Raw genomic sequence first — 23,599 nt, 5'->3', positions numbered from 1 at the left:
CGTCTGCGGTGAGTCCCGTTGATCGGCGACGCAATTCGGGTTCACCTGGGCCCCGCACAGTCCCCTCCTCGAGGGGAATTCCCGTGGCCCGAAGTCGCCGCTGTCGTCGCACGCGGGCCTACACCGCAGCCCTCAGAACCGGCCACCGCGTCACAACCGCACGACCTTCCACCGCCACTTCTCACTTCCTTCTCCCCGCGAGTCGCGAACCCCGCGCTGCACCGAGCACACAGTCTTTCGGACAGCGCGTCTTCCGAGAACCAAGCGGGTGGGACCTCCGTTGGCCGCGGCACTCTCGCCCCTCTCTCGCCGAAACACGTGGCCCACTCACCAGTGGGCCGAAATGGCGGCGAAGACATTCCTACTCCGCCGGCATCCCCCCGCTGTGTCCCAATATGACGAGCGAAAAAAGACAGCCATGGAGGGACCCGAATTTCGCGACACCCTCCCACATCTCACACTCTTCCTCTCCCATCTGGCCCCTATAATGATCATTGCAATGTAGTTAACTCCAATTTTCCAACGTTCGCACTGCTCGCGTGTCATCTGGATTGTGCGTCTTTTTTCTGTTGTTCCGCCTGGAACAGCACGAGCCGAAATCGTTTTTCAGTGTTGGCTTTCACCTCTTCCCTCTTTATTTCGCTGTGTCTCCCGAGTGCCGAGCACTCAGTGCCGTCAGACCTTTGTAAGCAACACCAGAATAAGCGGCGCCGACACACTTTGCACATCTAACCCACCGCCCCTGTCAACCGCGCAATTCAAGAGAACCCAATTCAGCGCGAGTATATAATGCCCGCGTGTAACGTGCTTGTTTCTCCCGCTTTTTGAATCATGCGTCCGAGCGGCACCTGGGATGATTCCCACTTTCTTTTGTACGAATGGCCGAACCAGGCGCAGGCACATGTACCTTGTGGTGGCACTTGTTCGCGAGGACGCCTCATCGCCCTTCAGTTTACCTACTACCATAAGTGGGCAGGCTCACTCACCACGAGTGCACTCACGTGCACACTCCCTCCTCACCACCCATAAGTGAGTGGTGAGCAGGCCTCGCCATGTTTTTGGGCTGGCGAGTGTGAGTGCGAGCCCCATGCGTAGTGAGCCCCGCTCACCACTTCTGGACTCCACTTGGCCGCTGATCTTCTTCTAGAACAGGGCACCCAGGTCCGGGGGGCTGACTCTCGGTCTGCCCTCCTCCGTCGAAGAGCTGTCGACCAGCCAACCAGCTCCAGCGGCTACGTAGAGCGGTCGCTGGCGGCCAAGCTTCATGCAGTGGAGGCCCAGGGGGGGAGCTCTGACCTCGCAACGCAAGAAGCCGTCACGGACAGAGCCCTGGACGTCGCGGGGGCCCTTTGGGCCTCCGCCACCCCCCTACCCTGAACCCAGTATAAAATAAAGTGGCACTACTACTACTACTACTACCACTGCGACTTCACTGGCTGCCATCGCACGTGGGCATCATGGGCAACGACGTTGCAGACGCCTCGGCCAAGGGTGCTGCTCACCAGGGAGGGGTACCAGCCTCTCGGGATGTGGTGTCATTCGACGCTGCAAGGACTATCCTGGCCCGAGTGGTGGAGGCCCTGCATCCAGATGCTCGAGTGATCAGTGGTCAGGCCCCAAAGGTCCTGCCCGGTCGCTCCTGCTTCGCCTGCGGCTTAATTGCTGCAACGTGGGGGCCCGCCTGCACCACTAGGGCCGCCGGGCGTCCCCCACCTGCGCCGACTGCCCAGAGCCCGATACGCTCGAGCACTTACTGTGCTCTTGCCGCCAGCACGACACCGCGAGGGAGGAACTCCGGGCCGCACTCCAGCGACTCGGTGCCACAAGCTGGAAGACTTCCTGTTCCCCGCGGGATAGGACGCCTTACGACGGGAGGTCTTCCAGCACCTCCTCAACTTCCTGGTTGTGACAGGACTTGTGCAGCGTTTGTAGCCGTTGAGCCTCGAACGAGATGAACGCGACATACATAGACTGTGCCCCACTCTCCTCCTTCTTTCCTCTTTCTCTCTTCCTATCCTTTGATACCCCCTTCACTTCCGCAATATCTCCAGATCTTTTCTCTTCCCTGCTTTCACACAGGAAAAATATTTTTTCCTGTGTGAGTGTGAGTGAGTGGCGCCCAGTTTTGCCGAGATTTGCCTACTACCAATGCCGGACGTAGAAAGGAGGCCACGGACCGTAAAATTTGGGGCGGAATAAATAGCAAAGTAGAAGGTATGACTCACACTTAAAAAAAGTACCTCACCTTCGCGATACTGCCCAACCCTAGTCACGATAAGCGTGATCTCCAGGCGAAGCCTCTGGTGCTGCAAAGTTACGTGCCTGCGCAGTAGGGGATATGATGTCAGAGGCGGAGCGCTGGCGCGCAGCTGCACACTAAACTTTCTTAGACCCTCTTTAGCCGAAAAGGGTGTAAGAATCTTGTCCCATGGCGAACACCTTTAAAATGTGTTTTGGCTAAAAAAAGGTGTACGGATGAAAAAAGGGTGTTCGTGTGAACACCCTAAAAAAGGTGTAAGGTTGCTCAACACCCTAAAATAAGAGTGTGGCCAGGGTAGCAGCTACGCGTGGCAATGTGAATCGGCGGAGCACGCGCATTCAACACAAACAGTCAATACCCCCAAGTTACGCTTGGAACACAAAGGAATTGAGCAAGAAAACCAACGGGATGCAAGCGGTACAGGGAGTGCATGCTTTAGTAATACATGTGCTCTTCTTGCTTTTATATCCAGCAGAGGAAAGCCCTCCGATCGAGTCGGTGGGCTTGTCGCAAAAAAACATAATTTTGAAAACATAGATTTTACTATGAGAATATACAAATCAATACGCGGAATTGCAAAAACATTTCAATCATGAGGTAGTTTTTATGTACCATAACTTATAGAATTTTATTAAATACCAAACAAATCTTCCCCACCACCTCAACACCCTTCAAAAAGGGTGTTCATATTTTCAACACCCTTTTCCCCAGAAGGGTGTAAAGCTACAAATTAGGGTGTTCGAAACTAAGAAAAAGGGCGCAAAGAGAAAGGGTGTAAGAAAAGACCGCCAACTAAGAAAAACGGTGAAGAGACCTCCAAACTTTGGAGGCATTTTGTACCTGTTTACACGAGTGGACTGAACATTTTCTACAAGCGGGGGGTGTTTTGTACCTCACGATGTTTAAAGCAACATGAATCGGCGTAATTTATTACCAGTGAAGCTGTTTAAGCTTGAGCTAGTTTCGGTGGCGTTAGCAATAAAATACAAAGAAAAAGAACTGCGGCACCTGTAAAGGGTGCACCACCGCAGATAGGGTATTATAACAGTGAAGTCGGCTTTCGAGCTTGTTAGAGTGTGATCACAAGGGGCATATGTGTACGCACACTCATTGCCATATCATTTCAAAGGTTCTACTCTTTTTTTGGATTCTAAAAGGCAAAAAAATTGGCGCAGCTTCCAATGGTGGTGCAAGCTTGTTTCCCCCTTGGATCCCCTGGAAGTGTGTGTGTGTGGGGGGGGGGACACACTGGACCAGCCTTGTAAAATCCGGTTAAACTTGGCCTCACCCCTCATCCGTCATCCTAGCTTAGCAAGAACATTGCAAAGCTTAGCAAACATAACAAAACTTAGCAACACCGGAAGAAACTAGGTCGACCCCCAGCTCCGCTGTTCTTTTTTTGCAACTGAACACCTATTTCACACCATTTCAGCACCCTACAGAAAGCCAAGCGTGTTGCAGACGGTAACACCCTTTTCGCCACACGACTATAGTCTTTTCAATTTTGAAGGTTCAAATTGGTGTTTCACGTGCCAAAGCTAAACTTGGGGCATGAGGTGCACCGCATATGGAAACGAGCGATCATTGCATACGAGCAATTATTTATTTTGCGTTTCAAAATTTCTTGCTAGTAGAGAAGTATATGAAGGGATGTCTTGTTCTTTAAAGTGCTATTATGCATCCAAGCATGGCCTAATTCAATGAACAGCTGAACACCTTTTCCACACCCTTTCAACACCCTAAGAAAAACCAAGGGTGTTGAAGTTGATCAATACCCTTTTTTCACACAAGAAGGGTGTAGAACTAAAGAAAGGGTGTTGAGGTTCAAGAAAAAGGTTGTAAAGCCCTCCCAACACCCTTTTCCCACTTATGCTACACCCTTTTTAGCTAAAAGGGTGTAAAAAAGTTTAGTGTGAGGCCTTGGAGTCGGAGAGTCCGGTGTGTAAAATGACGAAGTCGTGTGGCGAGCGTTAGTCGTCGTGTCTGGCAAAGGGGCATAAAAAGCAAACGAAGGTATCTCAAAAGAAGCATCTAGACCAAATGAAGATGTCTCAAAGCACACCAGTGGTAGAGGTCTCAGCAAGACGAACCATAACCAAGGTGTCTCAACATGACTCCAAAAACGGAGCCGCGCTCACTCACCCGTATCAGATTTGCAAAAAACCGTCCTTTGATATTTTTAATTAAAATTCTACTATTTTGCTGAGATTGGAAAATTTCCGTCATCAAAAGTTCACAGTCACCAAAGATGGGAACCCTGCCTAACTACGTCCACCACTGTAAAACAAGCCTGGTGCATGACTCAAATGAGTGTGATGTGCAGCAGTGATTGATACCAGCAACAGACCCTGCAGGGCTGCGATGGGGTATGTACAGTAATATTTAATTGCTCCTATAATTTCTTTTCTGCATCGCTCGCACATTCGAGTTACAAGCTTTGCACAAGGATCACATTTCTTGTGTTTTTGCCCTAGGTTTAACAATGCAATTGCTTTTACAGCAAACCAATTCCATTGGATATCAGGCCACACCAATAACTGTCTGGCAAGTGAAAAGGAGAACTTTAATTGTTGCTAAAAACTGTACGCTAGATAGCGACCCGGGTGCGATGTCTATGAGCGAGCAAATGCCTCTGCTAAAATATTTTTGTATTGTAGGGCGAGATGCATTCCCATGCTTTGCTCCATGGAAAAAGGTCTGCAACACCTTCTTGAACCTATATAAATGCCTGGTAGAGGGCAGAAAAGTGGATACCACTCGTATTGTTTTTTGCAGGAAAACTGCAAAGAACTGCTTTGCAGGCCCTTGCTTCTCCACAAAGAATTGCTGCCTTTACAACCCACAGGCTTTCTTCCGAAAAAAAAAACTCTTCATATGCTGCTCTTTGCATGCACGGGTATCGTGTGTTCACTGCAGGTGGGAACACCCACCATAAAGACCCTGACGTATACGTGGGATGCATCGGCAGACGTGTTGCGAAGAGCACGGAAGAGGCGCAGGAGATGGACTGCGTGAAGGTGAACACTTTTTTCCAGTGGCCGTTTGAGTTGTTTGCAAAAGCACGTTACAAGGTGTCCAATGAGCGCGCGGTGGGAGAAATCATCGCAGCTGGGGTCATTGGCTCTGTATGCTGCCCAATTGAGCAACATCAAGGAGGTCATAGCACGTGGTACCTTGTCACGTTCAGCGTCAAGTTGCAGCTCAATGCAGATGCGCTCTGCTTACACTCAGGAACATTCAGACTAACAGGCTGGCTGTATGCGAGCATGCGGAGAGCTGTTGAAGCTCAGACTGCTTGTGACGTTAAAGTTCCCTCTGAACAGAGAGAGAGAGAGAGAGAGAAACAATTTTATTGAAACCTATTTTACGACGTCTTCTCCCGGCGTCGTCGATGGGAGTGGTTCCCTATTCTCGAGACCCAAATGCCTCTCTAGACCAGCTAGCTGATTTGGTCTTCCCGAGTGGAGCTGATCAGCAAGGTCTGCCATCGCTCAGTGAGGGTGGGGTTAGTGAGGGAATGGTTGAGAGGTGGAGGGGTGTTTTTGGTAAAATCATACTCCGATTATGTGGCGGAGCGTGCCGAGTTCTTCTTTTACAAAAGGGGCAATTTCGGAAACATCTTATTAGACGCGACGCTGAGAGGAGCATCTCTTGCCGGCGGCCCTGTCCTGCGTGCGTCCGTCGTCCGCGTCCGCACAGCTGCGTCTCTCCTCCGCTCGCCTCCTCTCCTCTCTCCGATAGCGAACACTCTCTCCCAACATCTGCGGTCGCACTGCGCGCGGCTGCGCACTGTGTGCATGTGCAGTGCTCTCTCTCTCCGCGGTCTCCTCTCCTTCGGGCGCGCTGCGCATAGAAGCGGAGTGCGCTCCGGCCGGTCTCTCAGTCGACGGTCGTCCGCGCTTGCGCTTGCTCTCTTGCCGTACCCGACGATTGCTTGATGCGACGCCAATGGAACCCCCTTCAGCGTCGCATCACACCAGGGTTCCCGCGAGGGGAGGTGGGCGTAATTTTTAGATGCGAAGGCATCTCATTCACTCGCCTTGTCCCTGCATCCGGCGCCGTCGTCGGCGTCCACCCCTCCCCCATTCTCCTCGCCGCGTCAACTGCGTTCTTCGCCGCTCACCCCCTCTCCTCTCCGATAGCGAACACTCTCTCGCGAGGGGCATTGGATTGGATTCGATTGAATTGGCCTGGCTTGGATTTGGATTAAAGTGGATTGTGTTGCGTCATAGCCGCGGCAGACGCACTGGCGCCGGCGCGTCCCCTCACCGTTATGCGCGCTATAAAACGCGGTGCCAGAGCCGTTCCTCCGCTGTCCAACGCTGCAACGTGAACCCCTATGCGTCGCATCTACACAGGGGTTCCCGCGAGGGGAGGTGGGAGTTTTAAATGCAGAGCATGTCTTTAACTCACATGTAGCGTCCGCCGTCCGTCCGCAACAGCTCAGCGCGCAGGTGCGCCCTCTCCCCCACTCCTCTCCCGCATCACGCTACCCTCCTCGCTCTCAACAACAGGTCCGCACCCCTCCCCCTACACTATATAAAAAAATAATACTTATCGGCGCCTGGTTTCGATCCCACGACCCTGCGGGCGGAACGCAAGGTACAGGGTGCTCTACCCACTGCGCCACAAAGCCGACACAGATTCAAAGGCTACGAACGCGCCTTATATCCTTGACTCATTCAAACTACGTCAAGAAGCTGCTGATACAACGCATTCACTACCTGTGGGCGGAACGCGAGGTACATGGTGCTCTTCCCACTGCGCCACAAAACCGACACAGAATCAAAGGCTACGAACGCGCTTTATATCCTTGACTCATTCAAACTACGTCAAGAAGCTGCTGATAGAATGCATTCACTACCACCAACTCCCCAAACACTAAACGTTAACGCAATACACCCACCCCCTATGCGACGCATTTACTCGAGTCCCCCTCGCGGGGAGATGGGCCCAATTTTTTTTAAGGATAGGGTGTGTATAGGACCCAGCCTAGCTGTATCTGTCTGTATATTGATTGTTGGTCTCTGTTCAGTGACTCGTGTGGGTCAGGGAACCGCTTTCTTTGTTCTTTGTAGTATTGCGTTATGTCGCTATAGCTAGTGATGGCGGGTGGCTCTGGCTTCTCTGTCCGGTATTCCATTTCTCGGGCGAGTTGGTGGGCTAGTTCATTGCCCTGGGAGTGCGGCATTTCTTCAGTGCTTTTGTGCTTCGAGAGACACCCAACCCGCTCTGTAGCTGGCGTATGCCTTTAGGAATCTGTGATTATTCTTCTGCCACTTCTGGATGGGACGTCCTGATGGAGGCGCAGGTGACGAGTTCACTCCGTGGTGTTATCGCCAGGGTGGCCCTTGTGGTGCCCTTAGGTATTGTTGCGCCGGTGTTTAGCGTTCTGTAATCTTCTCGGTCTATTGCCTTTGCGATGGTATTTGTACGCGCTGCTCGGCGGCCATCGTTCCGTCCTGGTTTCATGTTTCGCGGTAAGGGTTTACTTTCTATTCTGTTGGCCTATTCTTCGGGTATGCGGTCTACTCTTTACTTCTTGCCATCCTACCTTGGCGAGGACTCGTCGACCTGTCGGTGTCTGAGTGAGCCGGACTCTGGTTTGATAGGTGAGCTTCGATTATTTCTTCTACCGTGTTGTGTTTTGACATGTCAAGGAGTCTTTTCGTTGGTGAGTGCATTGGTATTCCCAGCGCCGTTTTGGTGGCTCTTCGTATGAATGCGTTGAGCTTTTTCTTTTTAATTGCGACAGTATGCCCTTTGGCATAAGTTCCTACAGGTACAAGTTTGCACCCGTTTCCCGGATGAAGTCCGGAAGACAGCGGTGGTGGGGCCCCCACAGCCATCGCTGAAGATCGGGGGGTCTCCCCGGATGTAGGCCTGTGCCGCGAAGGTGTCGGGATCTCGCTGCACTCAGTGAAGGGCACGTCCATAGCAGGTGGTTGGTGTCGGCGTCTTCGGCAGGAGCCGTATAGAAGGGGCAGGTCATGGAAAACGGGGCATGGTATCGCGGGGGCCACGCCCGGGTTACCGCAGGAGAGAGGGCCACCCCAACTCGTAGTCTACGCAGCAGGACCTCCTCCCAGCGAGCGAGCCCACTGGGAAGGTCTGTTCCACACGGTGGGATGAGAACACGTGTGGCGCGACGCAGATCTTCCTTTAGTTGGACAATCATGTGGGTCAGTTGTCAGCAAGGGCAGGGGCCGTGGAACCGACGTAACGTGACAGAAACTATCCGCCGCAATATGAGCGGTGATAGTATTACGCCGTATCCACGACAGTCGGAGAGGGCAGGGCCACGTGTCCAGCAGGTCATGAATGTCTCTTGAGACGGACGAGTTGGAGGCTACACGTCGCAAATCCCGTATGGCCGCCGTTGAGTCCGTGTAAATTTGTGCCGTAAAACTTCCAGGAGCTTCAAGAAGTGCCGGTAGGAGAGCTTGCAGTCCGTCCCGGATGGCTGTAAGCTCCGCCAGCATAGAAGGCCAGGTGCGGAGTGTTTCATAAGCACAGTTTTGGTTTGCTTCTGGATGAGACGGGCATACGATCGCTGTAGTTAAAACGCCGTCTTGGGCCCCAGGGTCCACATATGCCTCAACAACCTGGGGCAGGTTCGCAGTAGCTAGTAATGGCACGCCCGCGGACTGCTCGACTGCGTTTCCCATCGACAGACTGTGGAGTCGAATAAGAGGCCGGTTGTCGGTCACTTGATGGTACAGCCAGGGCGGCCTAGCTACAGGGTGGGCTGGTAAGGCGGGTAGAGAACGGCCCATGTAGATCGCCAACGCCGCTGCCTCCGGAACAAAATTTAGTTTGTTCTGGCGTGCGGAGCGGCGTTGATGTACAAGCTCATCCAGGGTGTTAAGTTGAGCTTCGGCCTGAAGAGCTGGTATAGGCGTTATTTGAGGGAGGCAGGTGATCGTCCGCATTGCCTTGTCTTTCTTAAGAAGTTTGAAGTAAGGTGCCGCGTACACTATGCGTGATGTCATGAACGCTTGTAGCAGCTAGGCTCAAGGCATCTTCCTCCTTGAAGCCTCTTTTTTGTTGGCTACCCGCTTGATCATATTGATGATTTGATCTGTCGATTGTTTGAGCTTATTGAGCGATGCCTCTGACTTTCCGTTGTTTTGAAAGATGATTCCTAGTTTGCGGGCTTGGTTGGTTGGGTCTATGTGGGCGCCGTCTAGGGTGAGACGTATGCTGCCTTTTTCGCCGTTCTTGCGTCTTGGTTTGATGATCAGAAGTTTTGATTTCCGCGGATCCGAGAGCAACTGAGGCCGCACGTTTCTGCGTATTCGTGCACGGTCTCTGCCACCCTCTGTAGGGTTTTCTCCATCCACCCCTCCGACCCTGCTTGTGACGTGATCCTGCTATTCCCTCTATTTTTTGGAGCAGACTAGGAAGTGGGAAAAGTTCCAGGTTAAAGAGGAGCGGCGAGAGTTCTCCTGGCATAGTTGTACCGCATATTCGGCCAGTTTTCTGTTGAGCTCGTTTATACGTTTTCGGAGCTTGCGATTATGCTGTTGTCGCTTCCACCTTGTAGACTGCCTGGCCGCCCACATGTGGCCGAGTCGGCTGTCTATGAAGAGTGTTTGGGCGGTTGTGGCTATCGTTTGCGTGAACTACTTGATTTTTTCTTGCTGTCTTTTGGCCCATTTATTATACGTCTTGCAGTCTTGGCTTGCCTCGTTTTGTTCTTCCTCTTTCTCTGTTTTTCTCAGTCGGTCCCAGTCGGTAATGTTGGCGTGGCCTAATCTTGTCTTGATTTCCGTCTCTCCCAGGGTGATGCAGATTATGTCATGATCCGATCCGAGGTTTTCCTCCGTATTGCACCAGGTGGCATCTAGGTTTCCCCGTATTTAAGGTCCCTAGGGGCCTTACCTGTATTAGCACAAGGTCGGGGGTGGTGTCTCTAGCTGTGCTGGTGCCTGTTCTGGTTGGTATCCCTGGTTCGTTGATTTCGAACTCGTGGCTTTCTATTGCTTTGAGCAGTTGGTTTCCTCTTTTTGACACATTTGTAGCCCCATGTCATGTGGGCTGCGTTAAAAGTCACTGACCATTATAACCGGTCTCGTTTTTGCTTCTTTGATGCTGTCTATCAAGGTGCCCTCGAAGTCTATGTTCTTGTTCGATGGTCGGCAGATGGCGTTTAGGATGAAGATATTCCTGTCTCCTCCCACTCTTCTGCCAGGAGCAGCCACCAGAGGAAATAGCTTGAGGTTCCCTCAGCTCCAGGCTTTGTCTTGATAGCCCAGAGGAAAGATGGGTGGTTGGCTCGTTGCAATGGTACCCGTCTGCTTGTTGCAACATCTGACTGCAAAATCCAGTCAGGGTGCAAGTACAACCCCAAACTCGAAGGAACAATATGTCGGGGCTGTAGATACGGTGGTTGTAATCAGGGTAAAAGATGTCCAGGTGGTCAGGAGGTCAGCTGGCTGTCGCATGGAAGTGCTAGATCGGTGATGTGATGCTGTTATATGCAAGGTTGGGCTTAGCTTGAGTACACCAAGCTATGCAATCACTGAAGACACGAGGCTTGCAAGGCCACCCAAGAATAAGTGGCCACCATTGCTCGTTAGCCAAGGTTGCGAAGGTGAATGGCCCAGTCAATGGTAGTGTGGCTTGTAGTCCAAGCACAGTGGGCAATGCTGGTCACTGTGTTTGACAAATCATGTTCCATGGTATCACACGGGTTAAAAATGACTGGCTTACCTACCAGTAAAATCTGAGCCGTGCTGGCTTGTGAAGCAAGCCTAGCCTGCTCCTTTTAGTCTTCAGTTTGAGACCATCCTGGGTTGTTACCACCTGTGACAAGGGCGCTAATAAGCAGAGACCCTGATGGTGCCAGCTCCACCAAATGAAAGTGTCGCAGGTGGGGCGTTAGTCAGTCTGCCTGGTGGCTGCATTACTGGACACCAAAAGCACAATTCGCCCATCACACTGGAAAAAAAGCATGTGCTACTTTGGGGGACTGGGGAGAGGTGATAGCCTCCACTGTTTTCAAAAGCAGGGGTGGTAGAGTGCAGCGGTGCTGTACACCATTGGTGTGCTTGGGGAAAGAAAGCCCGGCCTTGCACGACTTTCACACCTTTCTCATTCTGACACCAAGATTGCAGCTTGGCATGGTGGCATTGTACTTGTGCTTGGTGTCACCACTGGGCCTAAAATGCAAGTGCTACAAGCCGGTGATTTCTGCATGCCGCAACAATGACCGGATTTGCAATTTTCCTTTCAGCCCTTCCTGTTAAAGGGCACCCAGCAATATTACGGCCACGCTGTGTTCCAGTTATTACCCTGACAGGTGCATCTGCAGAATTTCGGAGTACATAGCAGACTGAAGGCCATAAACGACGCTTGTTGTAATTCTTTACATTCAACTTTTTCTCCTGTTCCAGGTTTCCCACCTTCACACGACATGTGATCAAACAACCGTGGGGCCCTGACAAGTGACAAGACTGCAGCCTCTGCAAGAAACTACAGCTTCAGTCTCTTGAAAAAAAAAATTGTCTACAAGAGCAGTCCCACAACGAAAAAGGATTTGCTACCGGATACCACCTGCCCCCAGTAAAAGTGCAGAGTCAATGTTTGGGGAAGACAACACAGTGACGCTGCTGCGAGTCAAGTAAAAATTCCTAAGCCACATTTATTCACACAGGTTAGAATGGCACAAGCTGGGCTGTCGCTTGCTGAGACATCCCCGGCCGCAGTGTGCCATCTTGCCCAGCAGACGCAGCTGCTATGTTTTGGTAGAAAAAACAGTTCCAACATGGGACAACGCTTGACAACGCCGTCTCTGCCACCATCCTAGCCCACAACATGCATAGCACTGAAACAAAGGATGCAAGGACAGGTTTCAGGATGAAATGCAGAATATAACAATGCTGAGACAACAGCTTAATGTACACATCTTGCAATCAACTCCAGGCTGCAATTTTTATAAATAAAAGTGGATATAAAAAATCGAGAAAATCTTTTTGTGCTTTGTACTTCCTTAAAAGTGAATCCTGGCTGCCATTTTTATGTGCATTTCCAAGATACAATTGTCTTTTTGTAACACACTACAGTTTCTATTGATTCACTCAGCGTAACTGGCAGGAAAGGTGTCCCTAACGTATCAGCTATAGCAACGTCAATGCTCAGCTGAGCTGGAATCTGTTATTAAAGTACTCTACAAAATGGAAAAAAAAAAAAGACTTCCGAAGCATTCAAAAGCACACTTTACAATGCTTGTAAGTGTAGTTCATCTACCTGGAAATATGTCAGGCTGCCAATCACTTTCACGCCAACTTGCACTGCAATGTAGCCGCAACTCAAGCAAAGGCATCCAACTGAACCACCCAGAAAACTTTGGGCCATGTCACACAAGTTCAAGCCTCTCAAAACCAGACCGGTACATAAATATTAAAAAAAAAAAAGCAATCAAACTGCAAAATGTCAATGGTGGAAACAGTGTACAAAGAGCCGTTCATAGGTATTGTAACAATATCAATGGGAGAATTTGTGCTCTGCAATCTGCTGAATAGATAATGCCTACTAATCTCATTCCACAGATATTAACAATGCTGCTGCTGTAGCTCTGTGTGTAGCCCTCAGCTATTCAATACAAAGAAGTTCTGCGCTAATTGTGTGCAGCAAATTCTGTGTTTTCTTAGGAAGTAGCTATGCAGGGCACACAACATATTGTCATCACAAAAATGCCACAACAAGTTTTAGAAAAAAAAGAAAGAAAGTCATTCATCTACATTTAACAGAAGATATGGCAAAAACAATCATGAGAAACCCATAGCACTTCAAGTAAGCGTCGAATTTGCCCACACATTTCTCAAGGTAGCAGCAAGCCTTTGAGATGGCTTTGTCATTTATGAAAGCAGGAGACTCACTTGCACGAATAGACAGGGACCTTTCATACAAGACAGGCATCCCACTTCCCCGCACCTTCTACACCCCCTCGTTCCAGCCCATTAGAGCCAGCAGTAAAAGAATGTGGGAGCTGCAAGTAGGAGGTGGCAAATTCGGCATCGTTTTCTGGTCCTCTCCACTGTGGTGTGAGAGAGAAGCTGAGGGGCCGTTTTAAAGCCTTCGCGGTGACGGGACGAAACGGCAGCGCCGCATCAGCCTCCAAAACGTGGCTGGTCGCCAGGCAGGCACTGCTGTTTCCGGTGGCTCGCCAGTCGGGCGCAATGTGCACTCACTAGGAGGCGGACTTCTCCTTGTCCGAAGCCACGCCATTCTGAAGCGACGTCTTTGTGGGCCTGAGAGTCTTTTGCAGCACGTGCGCGTCTGCCGGCTCTATCCTCTTGTAGTAGTGCTCCTTGGTCTCGACAATCTTGAAGCCAAACTTCGTGTAGAACTCGATGGCACTCTCGTTGTTCACTTGCACATGCCTGCGTGAGACAGATGCAGTGAGGCACGCGCGCACACACACACAAGAGGATAGGAGCATCACATGCTACCAACACGTATATGAATGAACAAACTACTGACATTCATCTGTGTTCACATACACGAATCAAAACACTAGGGCTCAGGTAGTGCTGATACCAGTCAATTTATATGCTGTGCTTCCAACTAAGAATTGGCAGTTTCATGGCTCCAAATAAATTAGTCTTGAAAGTGGGGGAGGAGGAGGCATGGAGAACAGCTGACAGCTCTGGTCTCATTCTCACCGCCAGGTGTTTGCCGCCCCCCTGGTATGAGGACAGTCACTGCCTTGAAACATTTTTGTGAAAACAGGAACAATGTCTACATGCACATGCTGGCTTCTGCTTGCCAGCAGAAAGTTGAGCACTGTTGATAAAAGAACTAATCACTTTATTCTCTTCAAACTTGCAGCAATCGTCTATTAAACTTTGTAAGCAGGAAAACAAACAAAACGCACCTCTGAGGTCAAAAGCTGGCCACAGTGCGCGCATACGGTTCCCCATATTAATGCAATACTGAAGATATCTCAAGTTAACCAACATAATGCGAGCGACTATATAAGCAGCCAGAAGCCTTCAAGGAAAGGCAGAAACTACATGTTGCAGAGGAACACACACACTGCAACATTGTCAGAGTTGTAGCAGGGAGACTCCACCTACGCTGTGAACCACCCACGATTCATTTAGCGAGCCCCACTACTTCAACTCCCAGACACTGCAGTCCTACACAGCCTTATCGAACAGGCAGATGTTACTTTTGCAGCGAGTTGATGACCAACAGCTGAACTGGCAGCAGCTCCAGCTGGAGTGATCCTATTAAAGAGACAATAAGTGCAGAATAACTGTTTTAACTGAAAGATCATGCACTAACTGCACCAGTCCGCCACAAAAGGCCTCCACAATGAAAAAGCTATGCAACGTGCCATCGATGTGTTCTTTTATTTTTTTCATTTTCCCGCAGTGGCTGTCTAGTGAGTAAAGTGCTGGGCTTCTGAGCACGAGAACAGGGGTTTAGAGGTTGGCTGCCATAGCCATTCCTCTAACAATAACGACAGCACTCTGTGTACATAATTATTACGCATGTTAACTCTTTCGGGACCGCTCCATAGGCCTTCGATCACATATGATCGATGGTTTCGCGAGCCTGCAGAATACAAATTTTCGCTCGATGGAACACCTAGCGACATCTAGGAGATAGTTTGAAAACTGGAGTTTTCTCTTTTGTGAAGTTTCTTTTTTTATCGCCAGGCGGCAACGCGTCAGATATTTTATTCTGACGGGCAGTGGTTTCAAATGTAAACAAACATGGCGTCATACTCGCGCGAGCGCGATAAGAAATCCGCCTCGTCTCGTCTCGCATATCTTCGCCTTCTACTGTGGATTTTAACGATGAGAGAGGCAGTGAAGAGTCGGAATGTGGCTTTAGAGACTGGATTTCAGCTCGAGTGAGGATTCGGGTGTCGATCAGCCTGGAACATCAAATCGCGCTCAAAGGTGGGTGTTGGTTTCGGTTTCAATTGGCTCTGGAGTAAATATGTGCGCTCGAAATATGTTCTGGCTGGTTTATATTTGTTCGCTAGGGTGTTAACTACCTATGGTGGTGATCTCCTGCCACCAGTGCAGAAACGGATGAAGTTTTCGCCGAGACGAGAGCCCGCCGTGTACCTGGGCGACGACGTAGCCATAGCCTTAGTGCCAAAAAGATCACACACAAAACAAAAAACCAGTTACACTTAGCCGCATCAAACTTTTGCGATGAAGAAACAAAGCATTGTGTTAGATTTTGTATATCCTGAAATAATTTTATGATGTTTTATTATTTTTATATTTATGGTTTTTTCTATCTTTTTCTGTAGTTTTTCACGAAGTTCTTACTTTCAGATTTTTTCATGGTTCTATCGTCAGTGTTGAAGTAAAACTTGGTATTGTATGTCAAAGAGCATATAATTAGCTGCATTTTGGTATATGCTAAGGCAGGATGGTGCCTTTGCTTTATGTAATAAAAAATTTGTACCGCGACCTCCCTTTTTCATCACTTTTTCCGGCGGTCCCGAAAGAGTTAAGTGGCTCTGAGTGATCTAAACTAATCTTTCCCCATTAACTATGGTGTGCCACACGGGCAAACAGAGGAGCAGCTTCAGCAGCTACAAAACAGTGCAACAAAGACAGAAAATAAGACAACACTACAAGTGCAGGTCTTCACTGTTTACCAACAAAACTGCCATATCACTGCATTACCATTTTCATACCTAACCTAAAATGCTGCAACGCCTTTTTCAGGCATAGACGTCATCTTTTCACCGCGTGATGCGAAACAACGAAATGCTAGAGAGTGCAAAGCAGTAGTACGTGCGACTACCGCCAGTCATTGCCAGCATGGCACAGTGTTTGTGGGCAAGTACAGACGAGAGTTCACGTTTAACACAGATCAGTGCGAGCCATTGCCCCATCATCGGTGCAAGAGAAAGCTGTTGCAGCAGTTCCTGCAGGGCCGGCCCCAGAAAATGCCCGCATGGCTTTGCAGCGATTGCCATAAGTGGCGGCACCCTTCGTGGGCCACAGAAATGTGGTCTACAGTACACCTTCCTCCCATGCGCCACCTACTTTTAAAATGACTTTTAGAATGAGAATGCCATTGTTTCAGAGAAAGATGGCAGACTCCACAAGTGCTGCACATACTCACAAGCACTGCAGGCCTTGCAACGAAGCTGCATTCAGAATTGAATTTTGCTATGACCCCATCAGCAGTGACCCCGTGGACGACGCCACGAACCAGCCCGGAGCATCGGTCACAGCTAATCGTACAGCTTTTGTATTTTGCCTGGTTCAGCTGTCTTTACTGCTTTCACAAACAGTAGTAGTCTCATTTGTAGGGCACGCCCATTATGTGGGTCACGGTCTGATCCTGCAAGCGCAGCAAAGATTAGCGTTTTGGCCCAAGCTGGAATTAGGACATTGACTGCGGTGTATGGAGCTCTGCCGCGGCCTGCATCACTTGCCACGAGCCTGCCTCCACAAGAACTATAATGACTTAAGTTATTTTTTGAAACTACAAAACTATGCAATTAAACATTAATTTTTGCTCAACTGTTTGCTACCAAGTGTGGGAACGTTTCGCGCCAGAACTTTTTTTCACCTGTGATATCAGCATACCTTATAGTAATTATATTTTTTAAAGTTAAATTGATGTTGTATACGCAACTTTTGATATGTGATTTATTTCAAGTTCAATACAACCGGGTTTTACTGCATAACACACCTAAGCCACGCCACCTACGCTATGAAGCGCACAGTAGTGAAGAGCTACGAATAACCACCCAGGGATCTTTAATGTACACCAAAAGCTCGCCTTAATTCCTGGAACTGTGAGTTGCGAGAACAGTCTATTTAGACTCTCGGCACCGGAATCTACCAACACGGCCCAACTTGTTTCCACCCTTTAGTGTCCCTTAACTCTTTCGGGACCGCTCCATAGGCCATCGATCACATATGATCGATGGTTTCACGAGCCTGCAGAATACAAATTTTCGCTCGATGGAACACCTAGCGACATCTAGGAGATAGTTTAAAAACTATAGTTTTCTCTTTTGTGAAGTTTTTTTTTTATCGCCAGGCGGCAACGCATCAGATATTTTATTCTGATGGGCAGTGGTTCCGAATGTAAACAAACATGGCGTCATACTCGCGCGAGCACGATAAGAAATCCGCCTCATCTCGTCTCGCATATCTTCGCCTTCTACTGTGGATTTTAACAATGAGAGTGGCAGTGAAGAGTCGGAATGCGGCTTTAGAGATTGGATTTCAGCTCGAGTGAGGATTCAGGTGTCGATCAGCCTGGAACATCAAATCACGCTCAAAGGTGGGTGTTGGTTTCGGTTTCAATTGTCTCTGGAGTAGGTATGTGTGCTTGCAATATGCTCTGGCTGGTTTATATTTGTTCGCTAGGGTGTTAACTACCTATGGTGGTGATCTCCTGCCACCATCTCAGAAAGGGATCAAGTTTTCACCGAGACGAAAGCCCGGCGTGTACCTGGGCGACGACGTAGCCATGGCCCTAGTGCCAAAGAGATCACGCACAAAACAAAACCAGTTACACCTAGCCGCATCAAACTTTCGCGATGAAGAAACAAAGCATTGTGTTCGATTTTGTATATCCTGAAATAATTTTATTCTTTTTTAATATTTTTATACTTACGCTTTTTTCTATCTTTTTCTGTAGTTTTTTTTACAAAGTTCTTACTTTAAGATTTTTTCATGGTTCTATCGTCAGTGTTGAAGTAAAACTTGGTATTGTATGTCAAAGAACATATAATTAGCTGCATTTTGGTACATGCTAAGGTAGGATGGTGCCTTTGCTTTATGTAATAAAAAATTTTAGCGAGACCTTCCTTTTTCATCACTTTTTCGGGCGGTCCCGAAAGAGTTAAGCTCGGCAAAGGCATTGAGCTTCTGAAAGCACGTCTTCTTGAGCATCACGCTAGGCGTTGTGCTACACAGAAATTTTGAATGCAAGAGTGCACCAACTAGCTCCTACACATGTGCGACCCACGATGGATGCCTGCAGGTCGAGAACTAAACTGTCGCAGAATATGGATCTATTCTTTCCCCCTACTTTGCTCCTAATTCTAATTTCCAATGATTTATGAAGCCGAACTGAAATACGATGTGTGGTTTCGTTTTGGTCATATTGCGACAAATCTACAAGGTTGCAAGCGAAGGGCACTGTTCGAGGCCAGGACAGAGACAGGTGATGACCAGTGTAAACCACCTTGCTTCTTTGGGCTTCACTTGAAGCGGCACTTCAGGTAGAAAGAGGCAAATAGCCCCTCATGAATTCTGAGCAGCAAAACATGTTTAACTAGACAAGCTTTTTTTTCCTGCTGAACATGCAGAGGCCCATACACTACCATTTATACGCTAAGATAAGTTTGTTAAAGGGAGACAAGCGAATTTGTCAAGCTCCCGTTTCTGCTTGCACTGCGTTAACTCTTTCGTTACCACGCCTATTCAAATCGATCACCGGTGATCGATGATTTATATTGCCTATATCGACATGTTGTAGTCGTTTCTCGTACACCTAATGCGGCCAGTGATTAGTCTAGGCACTGCCCTTTTAGAATCAGTTAAAATTTTCCCGCTTCGGCGATATTGAGATTTTTGGCGGCGTTTTTTGCGAGCTGAGGTGCGTGTGTTTTTGAGGAAGGGGGCGTGGCTGCTGCACTTGAGAAAAAAGGATGTAGGTCATGGTTAGGCTGCATTACCATAATATTTTTTTGGTCAAAAGGCTCCTGGCAAGTCAAATACCAAATAATGGGGTCAGCTTTGTAATCCGACAGCATTGAGAGGTGATAATTACTTGAAAATGGCCCCAGCTATTCACTAATGATCTTTGGTTCGGACAAAGGGCAGCTTTATTCTCCCAAAGCTTATTTCTGATGGTCCCCCGCATGCCTAGCAAGTGTGCCTGACATTTTCAACCAGTTTCCAGCAGTTTCGGTTTCGTTTTCGCATTGCGAAATTCATATTTGGAGCTACTACGCAGTTACCCAACTACAAGCTCATTTGCCATGGCGCCTCCGTTGCCCGCTACTGCTCCTCAAAACAAGCATGCCGCTCGCGCTTCCACTTTATCTACGCCTTGCTTCTGCGATAAGAGCTTCCGCTGAAAGTCAAACGATAACACCAGGGCGTCGCGTATTAGTTCAGACGAGGAGAGCGCTTCCAATTGGCCTTGAACACCGCCAACTGTTCAGCGGCCAGTTTCGGTTTCATATGAGGGTATTTCCGGAGGTCTAGCGTCGCTTCTTAGTAGTACTGTCTATTCTGACAAAGTCTCTAACAGCCTTGTATTTGTTTCTTTTCGAAATTGTTAGGTGGCGCTGCAATGTAGTAGGCTCGTAGTGCTGAACTCGCTTCACAGCTCGACGGCGGCTTGGTGAAAGCTTGCTGGGCATGATTCTAGCGCATCGAACCTTATTCCTGCAAGCAGGGCTACCATAGTGAGTCAGAACATGATAATAAACTGCAAATGAAAGTTCTGACTGATAAGTGATCATCAGAACGTCAACAAGCATTCACCAAAGAGTTTGGTTCTCAACTCCAAGCGGATTTTTTCACATCGCTTGCTTGCCTTCAATATTGTGCCGGTCATAATCATCGACAAGTTGTTTTTACATCACGTGGAGGCTAATTTGGGCCTTTAATAATGTCAAAACACGAAATTTCTTCTAGAGAACTATCCAAAATAGCAAAATTTGAAATAGAGGTTGGGCTTCACCACATGGCATGGGCACCACGTGGGCTAACATTTACTTTTATATCTGACAAATTGTACTGCGCAACTCAATTTTTTTTCTAGGACGGGTTTTCCAAATGTCTACCTACAAAATGTATATTCTACATTTTTTCTACTGCCGGTGGTTTATTATACACAGCTTACTTTTTTCTTATTTTCTTCGACGCGTGGACAAAAATTTCGAATTCGATAATTTTTTTCGGAATCTATATTTAGGAAAACATTATTAAAACTGGTGTTGTTGGAAAGCGCGTGGAATAATCTGCATTTTATGTTACTGCAATGTGTGCCTAACCATTTTGTATTGCACAAAAAAATGTTTTGTTAGACCCTTCAAAATTGGTCAATTTCCCGCGGTAACGAAAGAGTTAACTGGCTCAAATAATCACACTTTTCATCGTTTATAAGGGCAATGATAACGCAGTATTTATTTTTACAAAGCCTGAAAGAAGAACTACCATGCACATTTTGCGGCGGCCGCACCAACAGCAGCGACGTCAATGCAAGGTGCTACGTCATTGGACAATGTCTAAGATTAAAATTCAAGCCAGTTTTGGTTTCTGTTCCGTGAAACAGCATGCTTGGCATCTAATGTTATCACTGGATGGGCATTCTCGATATCCCAGTAATCGGCGTACCGCGCTTCCGCCATGTCAATTCGTCATTCACCATGCTGTATAATTTGTCAGATAAGCCTACCAGCACCGCCTGGAATCGTAAAAATCCCTTGCCAGGGCGTTTGCAGTGAATAACGCCCTCCGCGTCGCCGCAGAACCTCAAATATGATGCACTTTTCCTCTACCTCGTGCCTGTATCGTTCGCACCAGGCCAAAGGTCGGCTGATTCGGGACTGTTCATGGCATACCACACCAACGAGAACTCGCCAGCGCATCAGTGCCGGTCCGCACGCGTTCTGCAAACTCGCTCGTGCAGCAATTAACATTGCAGCGCATAACGGCGAATTCAATACAGAAAACACTGCCCCAAAACAAATATATCAACTTAAAAAAAAAAAAAAACACTACTGGGGACCTGAACTTGCGACTGGCAAAACAATGTACCTAGTGCTCCAGACCACTCGGCCATAGGCCAGCGATGTCAGGGACAGAAATATGAAGTATATAATGTACGGACAGTTTACATTTTTCTTCAGTTTTAGCATTTCAAGCAGCTCATATGACTATTTCTTGTATAGCGCTCGTGCAGTAAGCGCCCCCACACTCCCACGATATCTCATGTTTAGCGGCTGCATTCCTTAGACGGAAAAGCGTTTGCAGATGTGTGACCGTGCTGCTGACCGCTGTGCTAGTTCACCCAGCGCAAAGAACTGCTTCTCGCACCCTGGTTTTATGCTGTACGATAAAAGTTGTTTTTCGGTCATTTTTGACTCCTTAGTACCTATATTAACTTCGCTAACTCTTCTCCCGCCTTCAATTGTCCCTACATTTTTCTACTAGCATACCAGTCAGCGTAGCGTTGTATGTGTGGTTGTGTGGAGTGACTTGGACTTAATATTCTACAAACTAACAAACTAAAAGCACATTGTCCCTGGCACAAACGTGCTGTGGCTTAGTTTCAACTGAGCGAATGAATTGCGACAACCTGCAAGCCGCCGGCCAACAAAACACTGAGCTCACTCATTCTGTTGAAGGGTTGGTGAGCTGTGCTTGTTTTGACGTCATATGAAACATCATTGGAAACTGGCGAGGAGGATGCAGAGAGGAGGACAGCATTTTTGGATCAATCTTCCTATTGAATAAAGTTGCATAAACGCAGTGAGAGTGGTTGAAACATGGCCTAAGGACTCCAAGCTACAATTTGCGCTAGTAATTCTGCAATGTTTACAGATCACTTCAGTGTCCCGTTAAGGTATCAATCGGAAGAATTAGGACAGTGCCAAGCCACACACGTCAGACATCACAAGTACAGGCTCTGAACTTGTTCAAAAGAAACTAAAATACTTACAAAAATATGCTGTCAAAGTTCCCGTCTTTCTTGACATAATTTAGAACATGTTGTACCATAGTTGTGCCTGGAGAGGGAGAAAAAAAAAAGAGAGAGAGAAGCCAATTAGTTTAAGCAAATTCTCTGCCCAAGCAGCTGACAAGCCAAACACAGCTGCCTCAACGCTGCACACTGCAAAGACAGCGGTAAAAGCTGGACAAAGTGGAAGATGTGATAAAAGCTGTGGCCCGTTGTACCGCTACCTCATGAAAGCCAGCCATTTTACACTTCCTGCCATATCACTGGGTTACATTTTGTTAGTGCCAGCTCATTACCACTATCGGGCAGAGTTGCACACCCTGCTGCATTCAAGTTACAAAACGTTGTCGGCGCGGACTTGCGATCGCTTGATACGAACACGACGCACCACTTCAAAAAATACTAATTTTATGCATGTGTGTGAAGGGGATAGGCAATACTTATAATCCTCAAAGGATCAACTCACCTATTCCTAACCTCCTGTACGGCGCCAGGCAGCCCAGGGTCATGATGTAAAGGCGCCTCGTGTTTTCCGAGGTGTCGATCCGACAGCAAACGGCTCCAACAACAATATCATTATAGTAGGCTGGAGAGAAATGTATAATTTTAGCACGAAGCACCAGTTATGCGAAACGAAACAGCAGCCACGACGTAGAGTCATCCTATTTTTTCGAAGCCCACTCACCTAATTTGGCAAGTTCTCCGGCCTCGAGAACATCCTTGTAAAACTTGTCGTTGTAGCTCACCGGGAACACCACTTGGTTTAGTCTCTTCAACTGGTTGATGTTGTGCGGCGTAACGTCACCGAGTTCGATCCTACATCCCCTGTGAGAAGATCGAGAAGTCATGACGTAACAACCACCGGCCGAGTCACTGGAACCAACACGGATCAGCCTTTGCAACGCTGATCGCAGAGGCTGAACAACTCGAACGCGCACTCCACGCTGCCGAGTGAACGCCGGTAACTAACACAACTGCCCAGGCCTTTGTGAGCAATGCTTGCCTTCCAAAGAATTTACGAGAACAAAAAAAAAAAAAAAGACTCGGCAGCGGCACCAAGCGCGGTAGAAGAAAACAACAAAATGGACGTAAATAACTCTGGTTAAAATTATTTCGCGGTCGGAGTCACAATTAAGCCTAACAATAAGGCAATTCACTACCCTGCGCGCCCATGATCAAAGGGCAAAGTTCGTGGTTTACCAAAACGAGGAAAAGCTTTGGCTAGATTTTCGTTCGACTTACGAAGCGTTACAGATTGTTTTGGAGCGCTGTTTTGCAGCTGCGCGCAGCGTTAGTCTCCTACGGTGAACGCGTGAGCTGCTGTTGAGCACACCTTTCGTAACCAGTCTAGATCCGTAAGCTAAGTCAGCGGCGATGGTAGGTGAAAGATTAGGAGGACATTGTGCTCACCTTGACTTTGTCATTTTAATTCATTAAATCTGAAGAATTAGGTTCGAAAGAAACCAAGCTACCTAACACTCGCGCCAACATCCAGGCATGTGAACTGACACAGCGGAAGCTGGCGGAAGTTAGCCAACTCGCAATAGCCCGCCCCAGTACAGTATTATTTTATCAAAACTATAAAATTTATTTTTAATTTATTAACCTTAAAAAATTATTACGCTGTAAAAAAATAGC

At 48.2% G+C, this 23,599-nt stretch overlaps 2 protein-coding genes across 5 annotated transcripts in view; one reads left to right on the top strand and one right to left on the bottom strand.

Moving 5' to 3' along the window:
- Positions 1–11,734, top strand: part of LOC144178232 (sodium-coupled monocarboxylate transporter 1-like) — a 35,196-nt gene extending 23,462 nt beyond the window's left edge. For 2 of the 4 annotated variants that reach the window (XM_077705932.1, XM_077705931.1), the window contains 2 exons: positions 5,177–5,277; positions 11,659–11,734. In XM_077705932.1, coding sequence (XP_077562058.1) covers positions 5,177–5,277; positions 11,659–11,706 — 149 coding nt within the window. In that variant the 3' untranslated portion in view covers positions 11,707–11,734. Of the gene's footprint in view, positions 1–5,176; positions 5,278–11,658 lie in introns of those variants that run through there. The other 2 variants (XR_013323974.1, XR_013323976.1) reach the window with 2 other exon arrangements.
- A 147-nt stretch (positions 11,735–11,881) lies between these two features.
- On the bottom strand, positions 11,882–23,530 carry San (Probable N-acetyltransferase san). The gene is made up of 6 exons (XM_077705933.1): positions 23,372–23,530; positions 22,647–22,786; positions 22,428–22,547; positions 21,944–22,010; positions 13,456–13,647; positions 11,882–12,089 (listed from the first exon to the last, which is right to left on the bottom strand). Exons 1-6 carry the CDS (start codon positions 23,383–23,385, stop codon positions 12,068–12,070), a joined length of 555 nt encoding a protein of 184 aa, XP_077562059.1. The 5' UTR covers positions 23,386–23,530; the 3' UTR covers positions 11,882–12,067.
- Between the last annotated feature and the right edge of the window lie 69 nt (positions 23,531–23,599).

This window comes from Haemaphysalis longicornis, unplaced genomic scaffold (assembly GCF_048455015.1).
Source record: "Haemaphysalis longicornis isolate Haplotype H1 unplaced genomic scaffold, Haemaphysalis longicornis Haplotype H1 scaffold_4, whole genome shotgun sequence".
Lineage (NCBI taxonomy): Eukaryota > Metazoa > Arthropoda > Arachnida > Ixodida > Ixodidae > Haemaphysalis > Haemaphysalis longicornis.
The sequence above is the reverse complement of the archived record's forward strand: the minus strand, read 5'-3'. Positions and strand labels throughout refer to the sequence as shown.

What these genes read in the sequence shown, in the direction of transcription:
- San (XM_077705933.1), bottom strand. An exon ending in GTACAGGAGGTTAGGAATAG is followed by an intron (nt 22,011 to 22,427) that starts GTGAGTTGATCC and finishes CTCCCTCTCCAG; the next exon opens with GCACAACTATGGTACAACAT. An exon ending in AACTTTGACAGCATATTTTT is followed by an intron (nt 13,648 to 21,943) that starts GTAAGTATTTTA and finishes TGTCTCACGCAG; the next exon opens with GCATGTGCAAGTGAACAACG.